Source organism: Myotis daubentonii, chromosome 1, assembly GCF_963259705.1.
Source record: "Myotis daubentonii chromosome 1, mMyoDau2.1, whole genome shotgun sequence".
Classification (NCBI taxonomy): Eukaryota; Metazoa; Chordata; class Mammalia; order Chiroptera; family Vespertilionidae; genus Myotis; species Myotis daubentonii.
Window position 1 is genome coordinate 66015236 of NC_081840.1, and position 24590 is coordinate 66039825.

At 45.2% G+C, this 24590-nt stretch overlaps 1 protein-coding gene across 3 annotated transcripts in view; it reads right to left on the minus strand.

Moving 5' to 3' along the window:
* MGA (MAX dimerization protein MGA) overlaps positions 1-20234 on the minus strand; it is a 136123-nt gene extending 115889 nt beyond the window's left edge. The window contains exon 1 of one of the 3 annotated variants that reach the window (XM_059704652.1): positions 20071-20234. Coding sequence is in view for 1 of the 3 variants with exons in the window: in XM_059704749.1 (XP_059560732.1) it covers positions 19780-19865 (86 nt within the window). In the remaining 2 variants the exon portion in view is untranslated. Of the gene's footprint in view, positions 1-19779; positions 20030-20070 lie in introns of those variants that run through there. The other 2 variants (XM_059704749.1, XM_059704646.1) reach the window with 2 other exon arrangements.
* Positions 20235-24590: the final 4356 nt, after the last annotated feature.

Sequence of the window (24590 nt, forward strand, 5' to 3'; positions counted from 1 at the left end):
GCTCTTCCCTCACCTAAAAAAAATTTCCTCAATTCTACCACATCCCACAAGCTATATACCCACTCTTTTTTCCTCTTTTCCCTGCTAAACTCTTCAAGACTACAACTATAGGCATTTGTACTGCACTTTCATCTCTGCACTAAAATCTCCCTTTTTATATATGTTTTATTAATTTTTTTTTTTTTTAGAGAGAGAGGAAGAGGGAGAGAGGGAGAGAAAGATCAACGGGCTGCTTCCTGTATGCCCCACAATGGGAATCAAGCCAGGGACCTCTCAGTGCATGAGACTACACTCAACTGAACCACACCAGGCAGGGCTAAAATGTTCTTTATCTTTAAAGGTAACCAATGAAATATCTAGTGGCCAAATCCAATAACCACTCTTCAATTTTTATCCTTAAGTTTACAGTCTTTGTCCTAAGATATGACACCATTGACCACTCTACCTTTCCTAAAACTTGCTTCACCCTTGGACTCTGCTATGTCCGTTAATATACAAAATATATAAGGAACTTATACAACACAAAAGGAAGACAAACAATTGAATTAAAAATTGGGCAAAGGACCTAAGTAGACACATCTCCAAAGTGGACATATAGATGGCCAAGAGATATATGAAAAAATGCTCAGAGTCACTGATCATCAGAGAAAAGGTGGATGGATGGGTGGATGGGAAGTAATCAACCAAGAACCTTGTGTGAATATATGCATGGCCCATGGCCACAGACAGTGGGGTGGTGAGGGTCTTAGGCATGGGGCCAGGGCAAGCTGGAGAGGGTCAATGGGGGGAAAAAGGAAACATATGTAATACTTTCAACAATAAAGTATTTTTTTAATGTAAAAAACAAAATAATAATAATAACCAACTGAAGCTTTGAGTCAAGGCAAGTGTACTTCATATAATCTTAGGTTTAGCAAAAACAACATTTAAATAAAAAATTGATGACTTTTTTAATGATTCCCTGTTTTCCATAAAGACAATGCAGGTCTGTTCTTATCCATGTCTTTCCTAGCATGCCACTCAGAAGGCAGTATCCTTAAAAAAAAGAAAAAAATTGTTTAAGGGAATTTTGAAAAAATAAAGCCCTAGCCAGTTTGCTCAGTGGCTAGAGCCCTCAAACTGAAGGGTCCGGAGTTCAATTCTGGTCAATGGCATATACCTCAGTTGCAGGCTCAATACCTGGCCAAGGTCAGGGCGCATGTGGAAGGCAATCAATTGATGTGTTTCTCGCTGAAACCGGTTTGGCTCAGTGGATAGAGCGTTGGCCTGCGGACTGAAAGGTCCCAGGTTTGATTCCGGTCAAGGGCATGTACCTGGGTTGCGGGCACATCCCCAGTAGGAGATGTGCAGGAGGCAGCTGATCGATGTTTCTCTCTCATCGATGTTTCTAACTCTCTATCTCTCTCCCTTCCTCTCTGTAAAAAATCAATAAAATATATTTAAAAAATTGATGTGTTTCTCTCGCTCTTTCTTTCCACGTCCCCTTTACTCTCTCTGTAAAAAAAAAAAATCAATGGAAAATATCTCAGGTGAGGATTAACAACAACAAAAATTTTTTGAGAAAATAAAGTATGCATGAATATATTTCAATCTGGAGAAAACTCGCTCTTTCCAAATCTACTATTTCAAATGACCAATATTGGTTACCTCTATTGATCTAATTATCTTACATTCTTAGTGACAAGATAAAATGCTGGCTACAAAAATTAATACTATTTTAAATAAAAAGGCAGTTATAGCACTTTAACTAAAAATAACCTGCAGTGCTAAAAGCTTTCAGTTTATAAATATAGTTAACAGCTTGGAAAACAAACACTATGATTGACACTAAGATGCAAAATAGTAGTAAGAAGTCACATGGGTGCAGAAAGGTACACATGTACTCTGACCTCTCCTTCCAAACTCAGTGCATGCAACGTGGGAACAAATTCTTTTGTGACTCCATCTCTATATTAGCTTAGGACTACAGAATTACCTCATTCCCATTCCTTAACCCTAAAGCCCTCTAGTTATCACTTCAACCTATTCCAGATTTTGCCTATGAAACCAAAATTCCACACTATAGGAACTCCACAGTTCCAAGAGGTAGTTATGGACTCTGAAAACCACAGAAAAAGGCATTTCAGTTTGTAACTGATAATATTGATGATAATAACAACTATTTACTAAGTGCTTACTGTATGCCAAGCATCGTTTTTAGCACTTTACATTCTTATCTCATCAATCCTCACAAGAAAGCTAAGATAGATATTATTATCAACACTAGATGTCTGGCCTGCAGGGATCGGGCAAAAACTGGCTCTCCAACATCCCCCGAGGGGTCCTGGATGGCGAGAGGCCGAGGGACCCCACTGGTGGACGAATCTGTGCACCGGGCCTCTAGTATGCATATAAGATCTTTGGTTAATCTCTTCCTGCCTTCCCCCCTCCCCTCTGAGATTCATCTGTTCCATGTTTCCACGTCTATGGTTTCCGCTCCTGCGTTGAGCATCTGCCCCCTGATGGTCAGTGCACATCATAGATACCGGCCAGTCAGCAGGTCGCTTAGGCTTTTATATATATAGACTAGAGGCCCGGTGCACAAAAATTTGTGCACTCGGGGGGAAAGGGGGTCCCTCAGCCCGGCCTGTACCCTCTCGCAGTCTGGGACCCCTCAGGAGATAATGACCTGCTGGCTTAGGCCCCCTCCCGGGTGGCAGAGGACAGGCCCAATCCCTAGGTGCAGCCCATGGTTGGGCTCAGAGCAGGGCTGATTGGGGAGTTGGGGCGCCGCCCCTGTCATGCACAGAGCAGGACGGATTGGGAGGTTGCGATGCCACCCTCAGTCACACTCAGGGTAGGGCCGATTGGGGGGTTGGGGCACCGCCCCCTGTCACACTCGAGGCAAGGTCGATGGGCAGGTTGCGGCACCACCCTCTGTCACGCACAGAGCAGGGCCAATCAGGGGGTTGGGGAGCTCCGCCCTGTCATGCACAGAGCAGGGCCCATCAAGGGGTTGGGGAGCTCCCCCCGTCACTCACAGAGTAGGGCCGATAGGGGAGTTGGGGCACCGCCCCCTGTCACACACAGAGCAGGGCGGATCAGGGGGTTGGGGCGCCGCACCCTGTCACACTAAGGGCAGGGCCGATGGGGAGGTTATGGCTCTACCCTGTCACACTCAGAGCAGGGCTGATCAGGGGGTTGGGGCGCCAGACACTGTCACACACAGAGCAAGGCCAATCAGGGGGTTGGGGCACTGCAGCCTGTCACACACAGAGCCGCAGGGCAATCAGGGGGTTGGGGAGCTCCCCCCTATCAGGCACAGAGCAGTGATCAGGGGGTTGGGGCGCCTTCCCCGGTCACGAACAGAGCAGGGCCGATAGGGAGGTTGTGGCCCCGCCCCCTGTCACACACGAGCAGCAGGGCGATCAGGGGGTTTGGGCGCTGCCCCCTGTCACGCTGATCCCGGTGCCGGGAGGCCTCGCGGCTACGCTGATCCCGGTGCTGGGAGGCATATTACCCTTTTACTATATAGGATAGAGGCCTGGTGCATGGGTGGGGGCCAGCTGGTTTGCCCTTAAGGGTGTCCTGGGTCAGGGTGGGGGTCCCCACTGGGGTGCCTGGCCAGCCTGGGTGAGGGGATGATGGCTGTTTGCAGCTGGTCACACACCCTTCAGGGTGGGGGTCCCCACTGGGGAGCCTGGCGAGTCTGGGTGAGGGGCTGAGGGCTGTATTCAGGCTGGTGGGTGACTGAAGCTCCCAACTGCTCCTTTTTTTCTTTTTTTTTTTTTTATTCTGGGCCAGCTTTAGCTCTGAGGCTTGGCTCCAGCCCTTGGGCCTCCGCTGCTGAAAGCAGGTTTCTGGCCTTTGTTTACCTTCTGTATTTGAAACAATGTTGCGATCCTGCTGGCTGAAGCCTGGCCAAATAAAGCAGGTTTCTGGGGTTTTGTTTAGCTTCTATATTTGTAACATAGTTGCTTAGAGTTGCAGCTCAGAGGCCGGCAGCGGCAGGCGAGGAACGTTGGTTTCCTCTGTCACTGAAACAAGCCTCATGTTCGCTTCCAGCTGCCTGGCTGCTGGCCGCCATCTTGGCTGGCAGTTAATTTGCATATCACCCTGATTAGCCAATGGGAAGGGTAGCGGTCGTACCCTAATTACCATGTTTCTCTTTTATTAGATAGGATTGTACTGCCCTAGCCTGTTTGGTTCAGTGGATAGAGCATTGGCCTGCAGACTAAAGGGTCCCAAGTTTGATTCCGGTCAAGGGCACATGGCCGGGTTGCAGGCTCAATCCCCCAGTAGGGGGTGTGCAGGAGGCAGCCGATCAATGATTCTAACTCATCACTGATATTTCTCTCTCTCTCTCCCTCTCCTTTCCTCTGAAATCAATAAAAAATATATTTTTAATTTTCAATAAAAAAGGAAGAAATCAGAATAGCTCTACTGGTGTGGCTCAGTGGTTAAGCAAGGACCTATGAACCAGGAGGTCACGGTTGGATTCTCGGTCAGGAAACATGCCCAGGTTGTGGGCTCAATCCCCACCAGGGATCTCTCTGAAAATAATAAAAATATATTTAAAAAAAAAAAACATAAAAAAAGAGTACCTGCTCCACCTTCCCACCATGGCCGACACCTGCCATGTTCTGTGCTCTGCTACCTGCTGCCAATGCCCGCCACGTTCCACATGCATCCCCTGGTGGTCAGCGTATATCATAGCAACCAGTTGTTCAGTTGTTCCGCCATTCGGTCTATTTGCATATTAGGGATATATATATATATATATATATATATACACACACACACACACACACACATACATACACATATATACACACACACACACACACACACACATATATAGTTTTTTTCAATAAATGCATACAGTACTGTAAATGTATTTTCTCTTATCATTTTCCTAATAATATTTTCTTTTCTCTAACTCAGGGGTCCTCAAACTTTTTAAACAGGGGGCCAGTTCACTGTCCCTCAGACCATTGGTGGGCCAGACTATAGTTTAAAAAAAAACTATAAACAAATTCCTATTCACACTGCACATATCTTATTTTGAAGTAAAAAAACAAAACGGGAACAAATACAATATTTGTATTTGCATGTGGCCCGCGGGCCGTAGTTTGAGGACCCCTGCTCTAACTATTTTAAGAATACAATACATAGTAAATATACATAATATGTGTTAATCAACTATTTAGGTTATCGGTAAGTCTTCTGGTCAACAATAGGCTACTAGTTAAATTTTGGAGGAGTCAAAAATTATATGTGGATTTTTGTGAATTTTTTACTGTGTCAGCGCCCCTACCCACCATGTTGTTCAAGAGTCAACTGTAGCCCGAACCGGTTTGGCTCAGTGGATAGAGCGTCGGCCTGCAGACTGGGGGGTCCCAGTTTCAATTCCGGTCAGGGACATGTACCTTGGTTGCGGGCACATCCCCGATGGGGGGCATGCAGGAGGCAGCTGATCAATGTTTCTCTCTTATCGATGTTTCTAACTCTCTGTCCCTCTCCCTTCCTCTCTGTAAAAAATCAATAATTACTCTACCCAATCAATAAATTATTTTTTTTTTTACTTTTTTTAAAGAGTCAACTGTACTACCCTGGATGGGTAGCTCAGTTGGTTAGTACATCTTCCCAATACACCAAGATTATTCCATCCCAGGTCAGGGCACATATAAGAATCAACCAATGGGAGAACCAAGATGGCAATGTAGTAAACACCTGTATTCACCATCTCCCACACCATATCAAATTACAACTGAAATACAGAACCATCATTCAGAAGCACCTGGAATCTGGCTAAATGGAAATCCTACAACTACAGAAGTAAAGAAGAAAGCACATAGAAACTAGTAGGAGAGGCAGAGGCATAGAACAGGCTGGTCCAACAACCACGTGTGGTGTGTCTTTAATCCACAGTAGTATCTCAAAGGCCTCCAGTGAGAAGCAGGGGGTCCCAGCCACACACCAAACCCCCAACCCAGGGTTCCAGAACTGGGAAGAGAAGATCCTGTAACTTCAGGCTGTAAAAACTAGCAGGGATTGTGGCTGGAGGCTACTGGAGTCCCAGGTGTTCATCTTAAAGGGGCCGCACATGAATAAACATGTCCTGCTTCCTCTGAGCTCCAGCACCCGGGGAGGGGGTGGGTGGGTAGCTTTGGGGAACCTAGGGACAAATGGGGAGGAACTGTTTCTATTTCTTGTGTAAATGTTAATATTTTTAGAAATGATAGATACCAAAAAGTGAAATTGCTATGTTAAATGTATGTGCTTTTAAAATTTGATAAATGTTGTCAAACTACACACCTAATACGCCAATGTATCTTTCTACACTTAATGTATGAAAGTACCTACTTCCCCACACCTACAAGGGAGCATCCATACGACTGTCAGCTGTTTTTTCAACAGAAATTTTGCAGGTCAGAAGGGAGTGGCAAGAAATATTCAAAGTGATAAAAATCAAGGACCTACAACCAAGATTACTCTACCCAGCAAAGCTATCATTTAAAATTGAAGGTCAGATAAAGAACTTCACAAACAAGAAAAAGCTAAAGGAGTTCACCACCACCAAACCTGTATTACATGAAATGTTGAAGGGTATTCTTTAAGAAGAAGAAGAAAAGGAAGGGGGAAAAAAAGATAAAAAATATGAACAATTAAATGGCAATAAGTACATATCTATCAACAATTGGATCTAAAAATCAAAATAAACAAGAAATACAATGAACAAAATAAACTGATGAATAAAATAGAATCGGAGGCATGGAAACATGGAAAAGACTGACAAATCTCAGAGGGAGGTGTAGGAGAAGCAATTAACTAAAGATCTTATATGCATAGTAGGGGCCCAGTGCACGAATTTGTGCACCTTGAATGGATCTGTGGGCTGTGAGGCTGCGGTGGGCACAGGGGTGGGTCTCAGCCCATCCTCTGGTCCCCCGCCTGGCCCCTCCCACCACAGCCCCTGGTCTCTGATCTGCCAGCAGCCCTGTCTCCACTGCCGCCGCTCCCATGTGCTGACGGCGCCAGCCTGGCTCACGCCCGCTGAAGGCACGAATTGGGGCCAGCGCCAGTAGCAGGTGCGAGCAGACACTGCTGCCCCAATCGCCCCTCGGGAGCAGGGGGAGGTGGAGAAACCCTCAGGGCCGATAGGGGCTGGCAGCCACTGCTTGCACCCGCTGACGGCGCCAAGCGATCAGGACCAGCACTGGGTGCCGGCCACGGATGCAAACATCGGCTCCAACATCGGCTCCAGCTCTGGCACCAGCTGCATATGTGAGCGGGCTGGAGCCAGCAGTGGGTGCAAGTGGCAGCTCTAGCACCGGCAGCAGGTGGGAGCGTGGCCATCGCCAGCAGTGGGTGCAAGAGGCGGCTGCCAACCTCAATCGCCCATCAGGAGCAGGGAGAGGTGGACAGCACTGGCAGCAGGTGTGAGCAGTGGCTCCAGCGCTGGCAGAGGTGCGAGCAGGGGCTGGCATGCAGGAGCATAGAATTTCCTGTAACCACCAGAGGCTCGCCCCATAACAGCAACCAGCACCCCGCCTTGGTCTGGCACCCCTGCTCCACCATCCTGATGTGGCCGATGCCCACCATGTTCCGCGCTCTGCTGCCTACTGCCAATGCCCACCATGTTCTGCGCACACCCCCTGGTGATCAGCACACGTCATAGCAACTGGTTGTTCGGTTGTTCCGCTGTTCGGTATATTTGCATATTAGGGTTTTATATATATAGATATGCATTACCTATGGACACAGACAATAGGGTAATGAAGGCCTGGGGCGGGGTAGGGGTAATGTAGGGGGAAAGGGAGACATCCGTTATACTCTCAACAATAAAGATTTTAAATATATAAAAAAAAGAATCAGCCAATGAATGCACAAATAAGCCGAAAAACAAATCAATCTCCCTCTCTCTAAAATCAATCAACAAATAAAAAGTCAACTGTACTTTTAAACTCATATTCATACACACACACACACACACACACACACATAATTTGTTCTCTAGGTTCTATACTCTCCTCCCCCTAACCTTAGGTAGGAGAAAATATGTCTAAGAAAAGCTACACATAAAAAACTATGAAAGTATGTCTTTGTCACACTTATAAGGGATAAGTGACATTCTACCTTATGTATTTGCTTTATTGATGTGGAAGAATAAAATGTCTGAATGCAATGTACTGGCAGGGCTTTCATCACATCAAACAAAAAGCCAAATCAATATCTTATTGAAACTATGTATGTTAAAGGATAGGAGAAATTGCAGAACTTGCAGGTCAAGTCAAAATGTTGAGATAAGATGGTACATAACACAGACTATAATTATGGGCTTAAGAAATGCAAAGTCCTTAATTTATACCACAATACTTTTCACTTATTAATACATTTGCTTGCTAAGATTACATTCCTTGCTAATGTTATGTTTTAGTTCCTCAACTAAACTGTCAGGAATTCATGTGCAGGGAACAATGTCTTTTATTTCTTTTGTATGTCCCCCACAGCATCTCATATAATGCCCATATATGGTAGGTGCTCAATACATGCTTATGATGGAATGACAAAATAACTAACCCTACTTAGAACTCACAGACTGAAACTCTCACACCTACAATTCACACAATTAAACCCTCCCTCTATGCAACAGTTTAATGGAAATTCCTGGGGGGAGTACTGCTGATTCCACTGAACTTATTACACTAGGTTTCTTCTCCAGCAAAGAGCTCAAAGTACACATATAATGTTAAAATAGAATTTCTGACTACTGAGAAGGTGGGCGGGAAAGTGGGCAAGTGAAGAAAGAATATAATAGCTTGCCTCCAAAGAATAAGCATTATTCAGTCCTAGAGATTAGAACATTCCTAAAATGTCTCTGAACTAAAACTCCTAATTGATATCACTTCATTAAACTTTGCACTGGCACCCTGGCCGGTTTGGCTCAGTCGATAGAGGGTCAGCCTGCGGGCTACAAGGTCCCGGGTTCAATTCCCAGTCAGGGCACATGCCCGGGTTGAGGGCTCGATCCCCAGGAGGGGGTGTGCAGGAAGCAGCAATCAATGATTCTCTCTCACCATTGATGTTTCTCTCTCTCTCCCTTCCTCTCTGAAATTAATAAAAAAAAATTTTAAAAAACAACTTTGTGCCGAAACTGGTTTGGCTCAGTGGATAGAGCGTCGGCCTGCGGACTGAAGGGTCCCAGGTTCGATTCCAGTCAAGGGCATGTACCTGGGTTGCGGGCACATCCCCAGTGGGAGATGTGCAGAAGGCAGCTGATCGATGTTTCTCTCTCATCGATGTTTCTGGCTCTCTATCTCTCTCCCTTCCTCTCTGTAAAAAAATCAATAAAATATATTTAAAAAAAATAAAAATAAATAAAAACAACTTTGTGCTGGCTAAATTTCATCACAATGAATATCATTAAAACCAAAAATTCACCATAAAAAAAGATCCTAAAAATTTCAGCTAATGATCCATATTGATTGTGTACTTTAAGATCTGGTTTTAATTATTTACTCTCTTTTACCAAAACAAAACTTCTAAACTTTTTCAAAGCATTATGATTGAGTATCTACCACATGCCAAGTACTGGGGAAACAAATGAATAGCAAAAAAAGTGAAAATATCAACTGATTCTATACTGCTATAAAGTACAAAACAATAGAGCTAGAAGAAGTACCATGCAGTGAGGAGCCAACTTCTATCTGTGGAAATCTAGGGAAATTACATAGCAAATTTAAGCTGGACATTGAAGACTCAGTAGGGGTTTGAGGCAAAGAGGAGAAAGGCGCCCAACAGGAGTGGCTCAGTGGTTGAGCGTCACAGGAGGTCACAGTTCAATTCCAGCCAGGGCACATGTCCAGGTTGCCTGCTCAATCCTCAGTGGTGTGTGCAGGAAGCAGCCAATCAATGATTCTCTCTCATCATTCATGTTTCCATCTCTCCCCTTCCTCTCTGAAATCAATAAAAATAGATTTTTTTTGTAAAGAGAGGGGAAAAGAGTATTATAGGTAAACAGAGGGCTACTGGATATAGCACATTGGGCATGGCAGGAGTGTTAAAGAGGAGAGAAGAAAAAAGGAAAAAGGTAGGGTAGAGTCAGACCGTGATGGGTCTGGTATGCTAAGCTATAAAATTTGTAGTTTATGCCCCGAGGTAATGGAGAGTAAGTGGTAATCTTCAAGCAATACAGTGACAAAAACCTGAAGAATCAGTTCACATAATAGGAAGAACCTAGGTCAGTGATGGCGAACCTTTTGAGCTCGGCATGTCAGCATTTTGAAAAACCCTAACTTAACTCTGGTGCCGTGTCACATATAGAAATTTTTTTGATATTTGCAACCATAGTAAAACAAAGATTTATATTTTTGATAGTTATTTTATACTAGAGGCCCGGTGCACAAAAATTTGTGCACTGGTGGGGGGGGGGCGGTCCCTCAGCCCAGCTTGCCCCCTATCACATACTGGGAGCCCTAGGGGATGTCCTACTACCTGCTCCCTGCTCCCCTTGGGGAGTGGGCCTAAGCCACAGTCTGGCCTCCCTTTGTGGGAGTCAACCAGGTTGATCAGGGGAAGGCCGCAGCCCCATCACCGCACTGTTGCAGCCACTGCCAGTCAGGGCAGCCACCAAGATGTTTTCATCAACACGGACTCCAGTCCCTTTACCATGAAAAAATCCTCCTTCCTTCCTTCCTTCCTTCCTTCCTTCCTTCCTTCCTTCCTTCCTTCCTTCCTTCCTCCCTCCCTCCCTCCCTCCCTCCCTCCCTCCCTCCCTCCCTCCTTCCTTCCTTCCTTCCTTCCTTCCTTCCTTCCTTCCTTCTCCTCACCTGAGGATATGTTTCCATTGATTTTTAGAGAATGTGGAGGGGAAAGGGAAAGACAGAGAGAAACATCAAAGTGAGAGGAACACTTTGATTGGTTGCCTCCTGCATGAGCCCTGACCTTGGCCCCGGGCCAGGGAGGAACCTGCAACCTAGGTACATGCCCTTGGTCAGAACTGAACCCAGAATCTGTGTTGGGCAGGCTGAGGCATTACCCACTGAGCCAAACCAGCTAGGGCAGGATATGACATTTCTTAACCCTCCAGCAGCAGACCTTCCTTTTTTTCTCCAGGAGTGTAGTAAAAAAACCCTAGATCACCTATTTGGACTCTCATTACCCAAGTTACTAAGAATATTACCAGTGACCACAGGGAGCTTAGCCAATCAGCAGTCAGAAAAGGTGTTTCCTCTGTAGTTCACACCAATTGCCAGTATGGCCCCTGCCCGGGCCTAACGCCTCTGGCGAGTCATTAGCCCTGGGCTGGGTCACCCCCAGCTCCCCACCGCTGCCACCATCAACGATTGCTGGCTGGCTCCTCCTTGGCCCAAGCTTAAAGCCTCAGGCTGAGGTGTTAGGCCTGGGCCACCATCAATGATCGCTGGCTCAATGATCGCTGGCTGGCTCCTCCCCGGCCCAAACCTAAAGCCTCAGGCCGAGGTTTTAGGCCTGGGCCGGGGCACCCCCAGCTCCCCACAGCAGCTGCCACAGCCATCAAGGACCGCTGGCTGGCTCCGCCCTGATTTCCCGCCGCTGCAGCCATCAATGATCCCTGGCTGGCTCCTCCCCGGCCCAAGCCTAAAGCCTCTGGTTGAGGTGTTAGGCCTAGGTCTGGGCCTGGGCAGGCACCCCCCGCCCCCCCCAGCTCCCTGCCGCTGATCGCTGGCTGGCTCCCCCCCAGCCCTGGCCTAAAGCCTCAGGCCGAGGCTTTAGACCTGGACCGGGGCACCCCCAGCTCCCCGCCACCAATCACTGACTGGCTCCGACCCGGTTCCCTGCCAAAGTCGCCATGAGGATCACTTGCTGGCTCCGTCCTGGTCCAAGCCTAAAGCCTCTGGCTGAGGTGTTAGGCCTGGGCCGGGGACCCAACCCCCATGCTCCACACCTTTGCTGCCATCAACGATCACTGGCTGGCTCCTCCCCGGCCCAAGCCTAAAGCCTCAGGCTGAGGCTTTAGGCCTGGACCTGGGCACCACCAGCTCCCCGCTGCCAATCGCTGGCTGGCTCCGCCCCAGTCCAAGCCTAAAGCCTCTGGCTGAGGCGTTAGGCCTGGGCCGGACCCCCCCATGCTCCCCACCATCAACGATCTCTGGCTGGCTCCTCCCTGACCCAGGCCTAACGCCTCAGGCTGAGGGTTTAGGCCTGGGCCGGGGCACCCCCAGCTCCCTGCAGCCCCCGCCATCAACAATCGCTGGCTGGCTCCTCCCTGGCCCAAGCCTAAAGCCTCTGGCCAAGGCTTTAGGCCTGGACTGGGGCACCCCCAACAACCCGCCGCCACCGATTGCTGGCTGGCTCCGTCCTGGTTCCCCCCTGCAACTGCCATCAAGGATCGCTGGCTGGCTGGACCGGCCCAAGCCTAAAGCTTCTGGCGGAGGCTTTAGGCTTGGGCCCGAGCACCCCCAGCTTCCTGCGGCTGCTGCCATCAAGCATAGCTGGCTGGATCCGCCTGGTTCCCCTCCGCTGCTGCCATCAATGATTGCTGGATGGCTCAGCCCAGGCCCCAGCCTAAAGCCTCAGTCTGAGGCTTGGGGCTGACATATGCAAATTAGCCGCCATCTTGGCTGTTGACTAATTTGCATATCTCGCCGATTAGCCAATGAAAATGGTAGCGGTCGTACGCCAATTACCATGTTTCTGTTTTATTAGATAGGATATTTAAATGCCATTAACAAAGAAAAATCAACCAAAAAAATGAGTTCGCGTGTCACCTCTGGCATGCGTGTCATAGGTTCACCATCACTGACTAGGTTACATTACAATCATCTCAAAGGCATTATTTAATACTAGTAGCCCTGCGCACGAATCTGTGCACCAGAAGCTCACCAGTAGCTCTCCGCCCACTGCCCCGCCCTCCTGTAGCTCCCCGTCTCCCTTCCTCCTGCCCCCCCTCATAGCTTGCTGCCCTGCCCCCTCCTGGAGCTCTCCTCTGCCCACTTGTAGCTTGCTGCATCATCCTCCTGCTGATCTGTGATCCTGTTGTTACACAGTCAGTCATTATGCTTCACGGCATAACGACCATTTGCATATTACATCTTTATTATATAGGACTAGAGGCCCAGTGCATGAAATTGGTGCACGGGGGGTTGGGGGGCACGTGTACCTCAGCCCGGCCTGCACCCTCTCCAATCTGGGATGCCTCTCACAATCCAGGACTGCTGGCTCCTAACTGCTCACCTGCCAGCCTGATAGCCCCCTAACCACTCCCCTGCCGGCCTGATCATCACCAACTGCCCTCCCCTGCCAGCCTGATCACTCCCAACTGCCCTCCCCTGCAGGCCCAGACCCCCCAACTGCCCTCCCCAGCCAGCCTGGTCACCCCCAACTGCTCTCCCCTGTAGGCGCAGTTGCCCCCAACTGCCCTCCCCTGCCAGCCTGATCACCCACAATTGCCTACCCTTGCCGGCCATTTTGTGGCAGCCATCTTGTGATGACATGAGGGAGTCGCACAAGGGTGCGAGGACCACCTAGGCCAGTGGTCGGCAAACTCATTAGTCAACAGAGCCAAATATCAACAGAACAACGATTAAAATTTCTTTTGAGAGCCAAAGTTTTTAAACTTAAACTATATAGGTAGGTACATTGTTATTAACTTAATTAGGGTACTCCTAAGGCTTAGGAAGAGCTACACTCAAGGGGCCAAAAAGCCACATGTGGCTTGCGAGCCGCAGTTTGCCGACCACCGACCTAGTCTTTTATTAGTATAGATTACACCATATTGACTGTGCTGATGCAGAAACAAAAGAAATCTACATGTAACCTATTCCTCTGTCCTTGCTTTCAACTGCATCTCAAGACCATGTATATACTGATGACATCCCAATGTATATGCACAGCCATGACTTTGACTCTGGGCTCCAAACTTGAACAGTCAACTCCCTACACAATGGCTATTTCTGAATATCTAGTGAGCATCTCAAACTCAACATATCGGACTAAACTCTTTATTTTAAACCCCAGACTAGCTCCTTCCAGTTTTCCATCTGTTTACATGGCACCAGTTTCCCTAGTTAAAAATGTTAAAATCATCTTTGATTCCTCCTTCTCTTACCTTCCCGCAACGAATCTATCTGCACATTCTACCTTCAAAATGTACTCTGAATCTGACCCCCTCCATCTTTGCTGCCCTGTCCAAGCCACCATATTTCATATCATTCCAACAACTTCCTAAATGGTCTCCTGCAGCCCTCTTGCTTATAAAGCGGTCAATGATCTTTTAAAACATCAGTTAGATTGTATCATTTTTTTTCTTTTTTAGTTTTCTGTTAATCCTCACCCGAGGTTATTTTTTGCATTGATTGTTAGAGAGAGTGGAAGGGAGGAGGAAGGGAGGCTGGAGAAGAGGGGGGAGAAATAGGGGAGAGAAAGAGAGAGAGAAGCATCCATGTGAGAGAAACACATCGACTGGTTGCCTCCCAAACTCGCCCAGACAGGAGCCAGGATTGAACCTGCGACCCTTTGATGCAAGGGCAACAGTAACAACTGAGAAACACTGGCCAGTGCTTTATTATTTTTCTTCATAAAACTGTTCAATCACACTTAAAAAACAAGTGCCGTTCTGGTCTGCAAGGCTCTACACCATCTGAGACCCACCAACTTCCCAATATCATGTCCCCACCACCACCACCAATTAATACCCCAACAATTTCCACACTCTAGCACACTAGCCTTCTTGCACTTCCTTGAAAATCCCAAACTAATTTTCACCCCTGAATTTTTGCATTAGAATACCCACTGCTCGAAGTGGTCCACATATTAGTGTGGCTCCCTCCTTACCACTTGGATCTCTTTATCCTCAAATGTTACCTTTGAGAAGCCTTACCTAACAACCTATCTAAAAGAACCACCAAACCCACCACCACCACTTGTGCTATTTTCTTCACAGCACTTTGACAATATCTGAAATCATATTTATTAGCTTATTGTCTATCCATTAGAATATAAATTCCAAAAGAGTAGAGACTATCTTATTCACTGCTCAATCCCTAGATCTGGTGTAATACCTGGCATACAGTAGGGCTCATTAATTACTAGATTTTGAATGAACTAATTAACCTAATTAGTCTATCTTATTTATTTTCTCATTCTGTTATGCATAATTGAATAATTCCTTCCACACCTTTGAATTTAGATCTAATTCATGATTACCAGGCTGTTCTTCCTAGAACAGAGTTCTAAAACACTTTAAAGACTATTAAAACAGCCCAGCTGGTGTGGCTCAGTGGTTGAGCATTGACCTAGGAACCAGGAAGTCACGGTTCAATTCCTGGTCAGGGCACATGCCCAGGTTGCTGGCTTGATCCCCGGTGTGGGGCACGCAGGAGGCAATGATTCTCATTTTTTCTCTCTCTCTCTCTTCCTCTCTGATATCAATAAAAATATCAATATATTTTTAAAAAGACTATTAAAATAGGCTATACGACACTAATGCCTTTAATTCCTTTCTATAATTAGCCCTTCCAGCAACTTGGTCAGTTGTTTTTCTTTGACTATAACTTCCATTATCCTTTATGTTATCAGGCTTATCAATATACTGCTTATTATAAAAGCTATTGATAAAGGATGGACAGACATACCCAGAATATTACAATACTTTTTATATTTTAAGTTAACACCAATTATTAAAAACTAGAAACTATAGAAAAGCAAACATTTAAAAATCAAATTGAGGCAGACGATCAAGGTCAAAATCAAGAGTGACATGTTGATAGTATGTACTCTAACCCCAGTCTAATCATGAGAAAAACATCAAATCCCAACTGAGGGACACTCTACAAAGTACCTGGCCAGTATTCCTCAAAACTATCAAAATCAAGGAAAATCTAAGAAACTATCATAGCTAAGAGGATCTCAAGGGGACAGGATCACTAAAAGTTGACACATATACATGCTAACATAACATTATTAATAGGGAAAACTGGGTGTTGGGTATATGGAAACTATAACATTTTTGCAATTTTTCTATAAACCTGAACTGTTCTAAAAAATAAAGTTTATTTTCTTTATTTAAATTCATCCAAAAATTAAAAATTAATTCATCCAAAAATCCTTCCACTCAAAATCACTGGTAGTTCACATTTGATGTATACCATTCTACACTTCACTATTGGGTTGTTTTTTTTTTTTGTATGTTTATATAGATTTTTAGAGAGGAAGGGAGAGGGATAGAGAGATAGAAACATCAATGAGAAAGAAACACCATCTATCGGCTGCCTCCTGCACACTCCCTAATCTATCTTATTTATAAAGGGGATCAAGCCCACCTCTACTAGGGACCCAGCCTGTCCCTACTGGGGATAGAACTCGCAACCCAGGCATGTGCCCTTGACCAGAATCGAACCCAGGACCCTTCAGTCCGAAGGCCAACGCTTATCCACTGAGCCAAACCAGCTAGGGCTCTAGCATAGTACTTTACCTACATATGTCTTTTTTTTTTTTTTTTTTAGCAAAGGTGGAAATTTACTGAAGAACAAGTACAGATACCCACGTGGGGAAGGGGAAAGAATCGCACAGCACAGACTCCCACGTGGGGAGGGGGAAAGAGTCCCCTATATATGTCTTAATTCATTTAGTTCTCATACCAAACTTGTGAGGTAAGTACTATTTTCTCTATTTACCAATGAGGGAAATAGCAACAGAGAGATTAAGTAATTTGCATAAGGTCATATGGCTGATAATTTTACAGAATTCCAACCAGCATTCCTTTTGAAAACTTGACAAAATGAATCTAAAGTTCATTTGGAGGAACAAAACTGTGAAGTAGGAAAATTTTTGGAAAAGAAGTGAGGGAGGGAGTTACACTAGTGAATAGACAAATAAAGCTGTGATTAAGTAGTAACTCTGGAGGAGACAGAGCAGTGGAACAGATAATAAATTTAGAAATATAAAGACTATTTAAGCCGTGGCCGGTTTGGCTCGGTGGATGGAGCGTCGGCCTGCGGACTGAAGGGTCCCAGGTTCGATTCCGGTCAAGGGCATGTACCTTGGTTGTAAGCACATCCCCAGTAGGAGGTGTGCAGGAGGCAGCTGATCGATGTTTCGCTCTCATCAATGTTTCTGGCTCTCTGTATCTCTCCCTTCCTCTCTGTAAAATCAATAAAATATATTAAGAAAAAAAGACTATTTAAAAAAATATTTTTATTTGAGAGATAAGAGGTAGGAAAGGGAGGGAGGGGAGAAAGAGATACATCGCTGATTGATTGCCTCCCTGAGGCACCCAATCAAACTCGTGACCCTCTGGTATCCGGGACAAAGCTCAACCAACTGAACCACACTGGCCAGGGCTATATAAGGCTATTTACTACTAGAAAAGTGGTGTTTCATAGTAGTTGAGAAATAATTTCAAAATTATATTGGAACAATTTTTTTTCATGTAACAAGATATCTTTATTTCTACTAACCTATAAGAGAAATTTAACATTTTCTTTCTTTATTTTTATTTTTTATTTTTTTTAATTCTTTTTTTTAAATATATTTTATTGATTTTTTACAGAGAGGAAGGGAGAAGGATAGAGAGTTAGAAACATCGATGAGAGAGAAACATCGATCAGCTGCCTCCTGCACACCCCCCACTGGGGATGTGCCCGCAACCAAGGCACATGCCCTGAATCGAGCCTGGGACCCTTCAGTCCGCAGGCTGATGCTCTATCCACTGAGCCAAACCGGTTAGAGCTATTTTTATTTTTTTATAGAACAGTCAGCTAACCATTTGAAAAAATACAGGGACTGTACCTTAAAATATAAATAAAACAAAATCCAGGTGAATTAATATTTAAATATGAAATATGAAGTCAGAAATTTACTACTTTAAAAAATGGGTCACCATAACTGGTTTGGCTCAGTGGACAGAGCATTGGCCTGTGGACTGAAGGGTCCCAGGTTCGATTCCGGTCAAGGGCATGTACCTTGGTTGTGGGCACATCCCCAGTAGGAGGTGTGCAGGAGGCAGCTGATCGATGTTTCTCTCTCATCGATGTTTCTAACTCTCTATCCCCCTCCCTTCCTCTCTGTTAAAAAAAAAAAAAAAAAAAAAGGGGGTTGTTTTCCAATCTTGACTGTAAAGGCAGCTAATCAATGATTCTCTCTCATCACTGGTGTTTCTCTCTCTCTCTCTCTCCTTTCCTCTCTGAAATAAACAAACATTTTTTAAAAATAAAATAAAGTACTATGCTAGAAAGATGTTAACTATTATAATCGCTCAAAAGAGAAAACTATTGCCTGGCCAGGGTGGCTCAGTGGTTGAGTGTCCACCTATGAATCAGGAAGTCAGTTCAATTCCCCATGGGGGCACATGTCCGATTAGAGGCTGGATCCCCAGTGGGGGGTGTGCAGGAGGCAGCCAATCAATGATTCTCTCTCATCATTGATGTTTCCATCTCCCTCTCCCTTCCTCTCTGAAATCAATAAAAAAATATTTTAAGTGAAAACTAAAAAAATTAAAATTAAAAAGTGAAAACTATTATTATGATTATTCAATAAATGTTTTCCAGACTTGTGCTCCCAAAAAATTCAAAACCTCTTTAAGATACATCAAAGGGTAGCATAAAACCTAAGGAGGGATATGAAAAATGCATAATGTATGCCTGCTTCATTTTACTCAAGGACTTGACCTTTGGTAAAATGAAGAGCTGGAGCTAGGGGTAGTGAACGGCCATTAGCAAGTCCCTTCTAAGTCCTTGTGTTTCCCCATCTCCACAGTTATTAACAACATTAATCTTGATTCCTTTCCAGGAAACACAGAGGAACTAGATGTCTAAAAGAATCGTTTTCAAAGAAGAAAGTAGGCAGTTAGAGTATAAATGCTAGTGATAGTATGGACAGACATGCTGGAATATAATAACCAATTACCTCCACCAAGTTTCCTACATCACTGTAATGTTGGGGGAGGGGGCTGTTGTGGGTTTCTTCTTGTGGGGAGATGGCATTGGCTCATAATTATGAATAGTCTGCTCACTGTTAATTCCTTCGTCATCTGCATGACATTGGAATTAGGCGGAGGTCATATACCATACGAAGGACCTTTACAAAATAATCTATGCAGAGCTAAAATATAAATGAGAAAACGAGATCAAGAGTGGCAACATGACTAGCCAATTACCACGGCAGCCAAGGTTTAGCCTCCCGGTCTCTAATCCCCGGACCGCGGCTTATTCCACCACACCGCGCAGGGTCTCCGCCAGGCTTGACACGCTTCGAGGGGGAGGAGTAAAAGCACACAGTCCCGCCGCGGCGGCGGCGCCGAGAAACCACAGGGCGCCGCAGTCGACGGCACGTGACGGGTTCCGCCTCTTCCCTCTCCCCGCGCCCCGCCACCCCCTTCCCCGCGCCAGCAGCACGCGCTGCCAACCTCGTCATGTGACCTTCACGCGGCCCCAGCGCTCCCCCTGCTCGGCGATTCTTTCCAGCAGCCATTTTGCCGAGAACTTGTCGTCCGTGCTCACAGGGGTGTTGGCCGCCGCGAAAGCCCGCGGCCAGATTTCACAAACGGCACACGCGCTTCGAAAGAGAGCTCGGGCCGTCAGGGCTGAGCCGAACCTCACTGAGCACGTCGCACCCCGGGGCGCCGGGGAAAGCCGTGGGTGCGCCTCGGCCGGAGATTGGCTGTCGCGTCCACGTGACGCCATTGCCCCCCAACCCTCTCCTTTCCCATACCCCACAAAAAAAAACCCCGAACAGACGCTTAACACCTCGCGCCAAGTCCACGCCACTGGGCGCGTGGGGAAAGACAGCGCGCGTGGCAACCAGGGCGCCTGCGCGTACCTGCCGGGGCCGACCGCCACGGGCCCACGCGCCGCTCCGCTCACGGGTCCGGGAATCCTCGCGCTGCCGGACCCCCGACTCGTCATTGGCTGCCAGCTTTGATCACGTGCTCCGCTCAGGCCGGCCCCTAACCGCTAATCACCTGGCACGGAGCTCGAAGAGGCGCCGAAAGTCGTTCGCACGCGGAAAGGGAGGCCAGTGAGAGGACCTCCGTTTCTGCCGCTACGGGGTTGTATCCATTAAGTGCAAACCGGAAAGCAGGGTCTCAAAACGAAGGAAGCTCACACCTACCGGGTTAACTTCGCGTGCCCCTCCAGGAGCCGAGAACCATCGCCCTTGGGCGCTCCCCGGTGCACGCCGGGATACGTCTGGCGCCCCTCGGTGTGCTGCAGAGCATGCCGGGAAAGGCACCTCTCCCGATTTCCTGGCTCTCACCTCGCGGGCATTCCTTCCAAGTATCCTTGAAAGCCGGTCCTTGGGCTCGGAATTAGGCGGTGTGAGCAGTTGTGGGAGTGGAACTGGATATAATGGGCACTTCCAGTCCCCCTCCCCCCACTTGTTTGATCGGTGTGGTCTTGGGAAACGCTTAACGGCTTTCTTCAAGGAGCATGCATTTAGTTAGTGCCTGCTGAGTGCCTTTGTGACTATTGCAAAAACAAAAACAAAAAAACAGCTAGGGGTCCTGCCAGGTGTGGCTCACTTGGAGAGTCGTCCCCTTACGCGGAAGGGTCGCGGATTGGATTCCCAGCCGGGACATACGCCGAAGTTGCGGGTTCGAACCCGGGTAGGGGAGGCTACGGATGTTTCTCTCCCCCTCTCCCTTCCTCTCTTTATCAAATCAATAAATACGTGTCCTGGGGTGAGGATTAAAAAATTTTTTATTATTGATTTCAGAGAGGAAGGGAGAGGGAGAGAGAGAAACATCAACGATGAAAGACAATCATTGACCTGCTGCCTCCTGCACGTCCCCCACTGGGTATCAAGCCCACAACCCGGGCATATGCCCTTAACCGGAGTCGAAACTGGGACCCTTCAGTCCGCAGGCTGACGCTCTGTCCATGGAGCCAAACTGGCTAGAGCTGGGGTGCGGATAAAAAAAGAAAAAAAAAAAAAAAAACACAGCAAGGGTAGCCTACAAGTAAACTACCAGCCTTTCACGGTCAGTGGAAAACAATGCTAATTTACCTACAACTTCAAACCCCACCTGGGAGAGGAAATAATACCTATAATTTCTCTTGGGGCAGAAGGCCAGACCTTTCTTGGAAAAAGCATTTGAGATCTTGTTCCTCCTAGTTGTCATCAGTTTGGCTTAAATCAGTGGTTCTCAACCTTCCTAATGCCTCAGCCCTTTAATACAGTTCCTCATGTTGTGGTGACCCCCAACCATAAAATTATTTTCGTTGCTACTTCATAACTGTAATTTTGCTACTGTTATGAATCGTCATGTAAATATCTGATATGCAGGATGTATTTTCATTGTTACAAATTGAACATAATTAAAGCATAGTGATTCATCACAAAAACAATATGTAATTATATATGTGTTTTCCGATGGTCTTAGGCGACCCCTGTGAAAGGGTTGTTCGACCCCCAAAGGGGTCTCGACCCACAGGTTGAGAACCGCTGGCTTACTCTTCCTAATTCTCTAAAACACAACAAACTTACTATTCTTGTTGGGGAAAATGAGGGGGGAAATGGGGAGGAGCAGGAGACATTTTAAAACGACTACAGATATAGTCCTATTACATTTTCTGGCTCAAGGTAATACTACCTGTGGTATATTGGAACCGAGAAAAACACCATCTACTGTCACTAAGAAAAGATGGTCTTACATCAAAATGAGTTAAGTTTGTAACCTATTCACAAACAGACCTTCCCGTCAAAACTTAATATTCTATTCCCATGAAGGCCCCAATTAAAATAATGTATACCTCTTCTGCTTTGAACTCCATTCCTCAGCTTTGCTGATTTCAAAACTTTGTTTTTTCAGTTCATAAAGGGATGATCAAGCTTGGGGATTCATAAGAGCAATGATTTATAAACAAAAATTAAATACATTAGTTTATAACATGGTTACCAAACTGAAACATATAATTTTGGGCCCCCTTTTCTGGTTTCAAGGTACTTGATAAGCCTAATTATCAGAAAATTACTTACTGACTAGAAAATCAAAGGGAATTAGGCTTCCGGGTTTTATCCACAGAATATGAAAACACTAATTTGAAAAGCTATATGCACCCATTATGTTCATTGCAAAAATATTTACAATAGCCCAGATATGGAAGAAACCCAAGTGTCCATCAAGGGATGACTGGATAAAAAAGATGTATATGTAGTCCTGGCCAGTGGTTAGAACATCTCCAGGGGACTGAAGGGTCCTGGGTCCGATTCCGGTCAAGGGCACATGCCCAGCTTGCGGGCTCTATCCCCAGTTGGGAGTATGCAGGAGGCAGCTGATCAATGATTCTTTCTCATCATTGATGTTTCTATCTATCTCTCCCTCTCCTTTCCTCTCTTAAATCAATAAAAAATATATTTAAAAATAAATAAATAAATAATCAATAAGTAAATAAAAATTTAAGAAAAAAAAGATGAAATATTGCCATTTACCACAACATGGATGGACCTTGAGGGTATTATGCTAAGTGAATAAGTCAGATGAAAAAAGACAAAAAACATATGACTTCATTTATATGTGGAATATAAAACAAAAAAGAAACAAATGAACAAACAAAACTCATAGATACAGACAACAGATTGATAGTTAACAGAGCAGGAGGGGAAAGGGGGGTATAGCAAGGGCAAAGTGTATAAAAGGGGGTCAAATGTATAGTAGCAAATGGAATCTAGATGTATACATGCTATACAGATATTGAATTATAATGTACACTTTAAAATTCTATATTGTTACTAACCAATGTTACCTCAATTAAAATATAATAAATAAAAATTATACAAAAATAAAAGAAAGGGAATTAGATGATCACATAATAAAACTATATCTATGTTCAACTTAAAATTTATGAAACACTTCAATATACTTTATTGTTTGAAATCCTAATAGCCTGGCCTGCATGGCTCGGTGGTTGAGCATCCTCCTATGAATCAAGAGATAGATTCCCCTTCAAGGCACATGCCTGGGTTCCGGGCTCCATTCCCAGTAGGGGGCGTGTAGGAGGCAGCCGATCAGTGATTCTTTCATTGATTGCCTCTCAATAAAAAAATATATAATTTTTTAATCCTAACAACAGCCCTGAGAGAAAAGTACTGTACTAATATTACCATCTTGTGAGACCATCTTGAATGGGAAGCTGGAAAATGTGTTTTAACATATTCTCCAGGCAACTGATGCACAACTAGGTTTGGGGTTCTATTCACTACAGTGGAAAGAGCCCAGGCCTTGAAGTCAGACCCATCTGGGTGAACTTGCAGTTCTCTCATTTTAAATGGGTTTTGAACTTTTTGAGGTTCAGTTCCTTGAACTATAAATTAGGGCCAATAATAGTTTTTGGATTATCATGGTGATTCTGAAATAAAAAAAAAAATTGGAATACCTGTAACAGTCCCTGGCGAATAGGAGGCACTCTATAAATATGAATACTACTTAGTGGCAAAGGTTGTATTCTACCCAGCATCCTGTTCTCTATCCAACATAGCAGATTCTTGAATCCTTTTTCTCTGCTATTCTCTTTCTCCCCTAGACAGTGCTAGAGGTACACTAACAGATTCTTAGCCTGCAGATCTCTTTTAGACTCCTTGGTGACTGTTGCCAATCTGTTGGTACAAATTGTTACATTATCTCCTGCCTTCATTTCAAGTTTTTTTCCCTGTTAACATTAAAATGCTGAACTGTAGACATTATTGAAGTAAAATAGCGAAGATACAGAGATGCTTAGAGGGTGGAGGGGGCACTTCAGGGAGGTTAAAACGGTATATATCTATATGCCTCAGAATAAAGATACCCTTGCCCTAACCAGTTTGGTTCAGTGGATAGAGCGTCGGCCTGCAGACTGAAGGGTCCCAGGTTCGATTCCGGTCAGGGGCATGTACCTTGGTTGCGGGCACATCCCCATTAGGGGGTGTGCAGGAGGCAGCTGATCCATGTTTCTCTCTCATCGATGTTTCTAACTCTCTATCCCTCTCCCTTCCTCTCTGTAAAAAAAAAAAAAAAAAAGAACGAAAAGAAAAAAAAATCAATAAAATAGATATTTTTTTTAAAAAAGAATAAAGATACCCTCAAAACTCACTCTTCCTTTCACTTAAATAACAGTGTTTTACATGCTCCCTTTCCAGTCTCCTTCCAGTGGTTCCTTTTCCTCCTTGCTTCATCATTAACTCCTAACAAAGGGACGGTTTAGCTAAATGAGTTTTCCATACACTTCTGAAATTCAGTATTTCCAAAGTCAAATTAATTATCTCTTCCTTCACCCCCGACACCAGCTACTACTGTATTCCCTTAAACAGTAATACCATCATTCCAATAAGTTTTTCAGCCTAAGAAACCTCTATTGTCCTTAATTGCTCCTTCTCATCTATTTTCCACATTCAATTGGTTACAAAGTTCTGTTGCTTCTAATACTTAAATATCTTTTCAATCCACCCCTACTTTCCATTTCTTCTACCATTGCATTAGTCAACCTTTATCTCTATGAGGCCCTACAAATATAAGTTTTTCATTATAATGACAATAGCATGTTAAAGTTGATTTCAGAATATAAAATTTGTCATCTATATTGTTCTTACAATATACTATACAAGATTTGTAATGTCCTACACTGTGAATGTTCTTGGTAAGGATAAGTGAAATAATT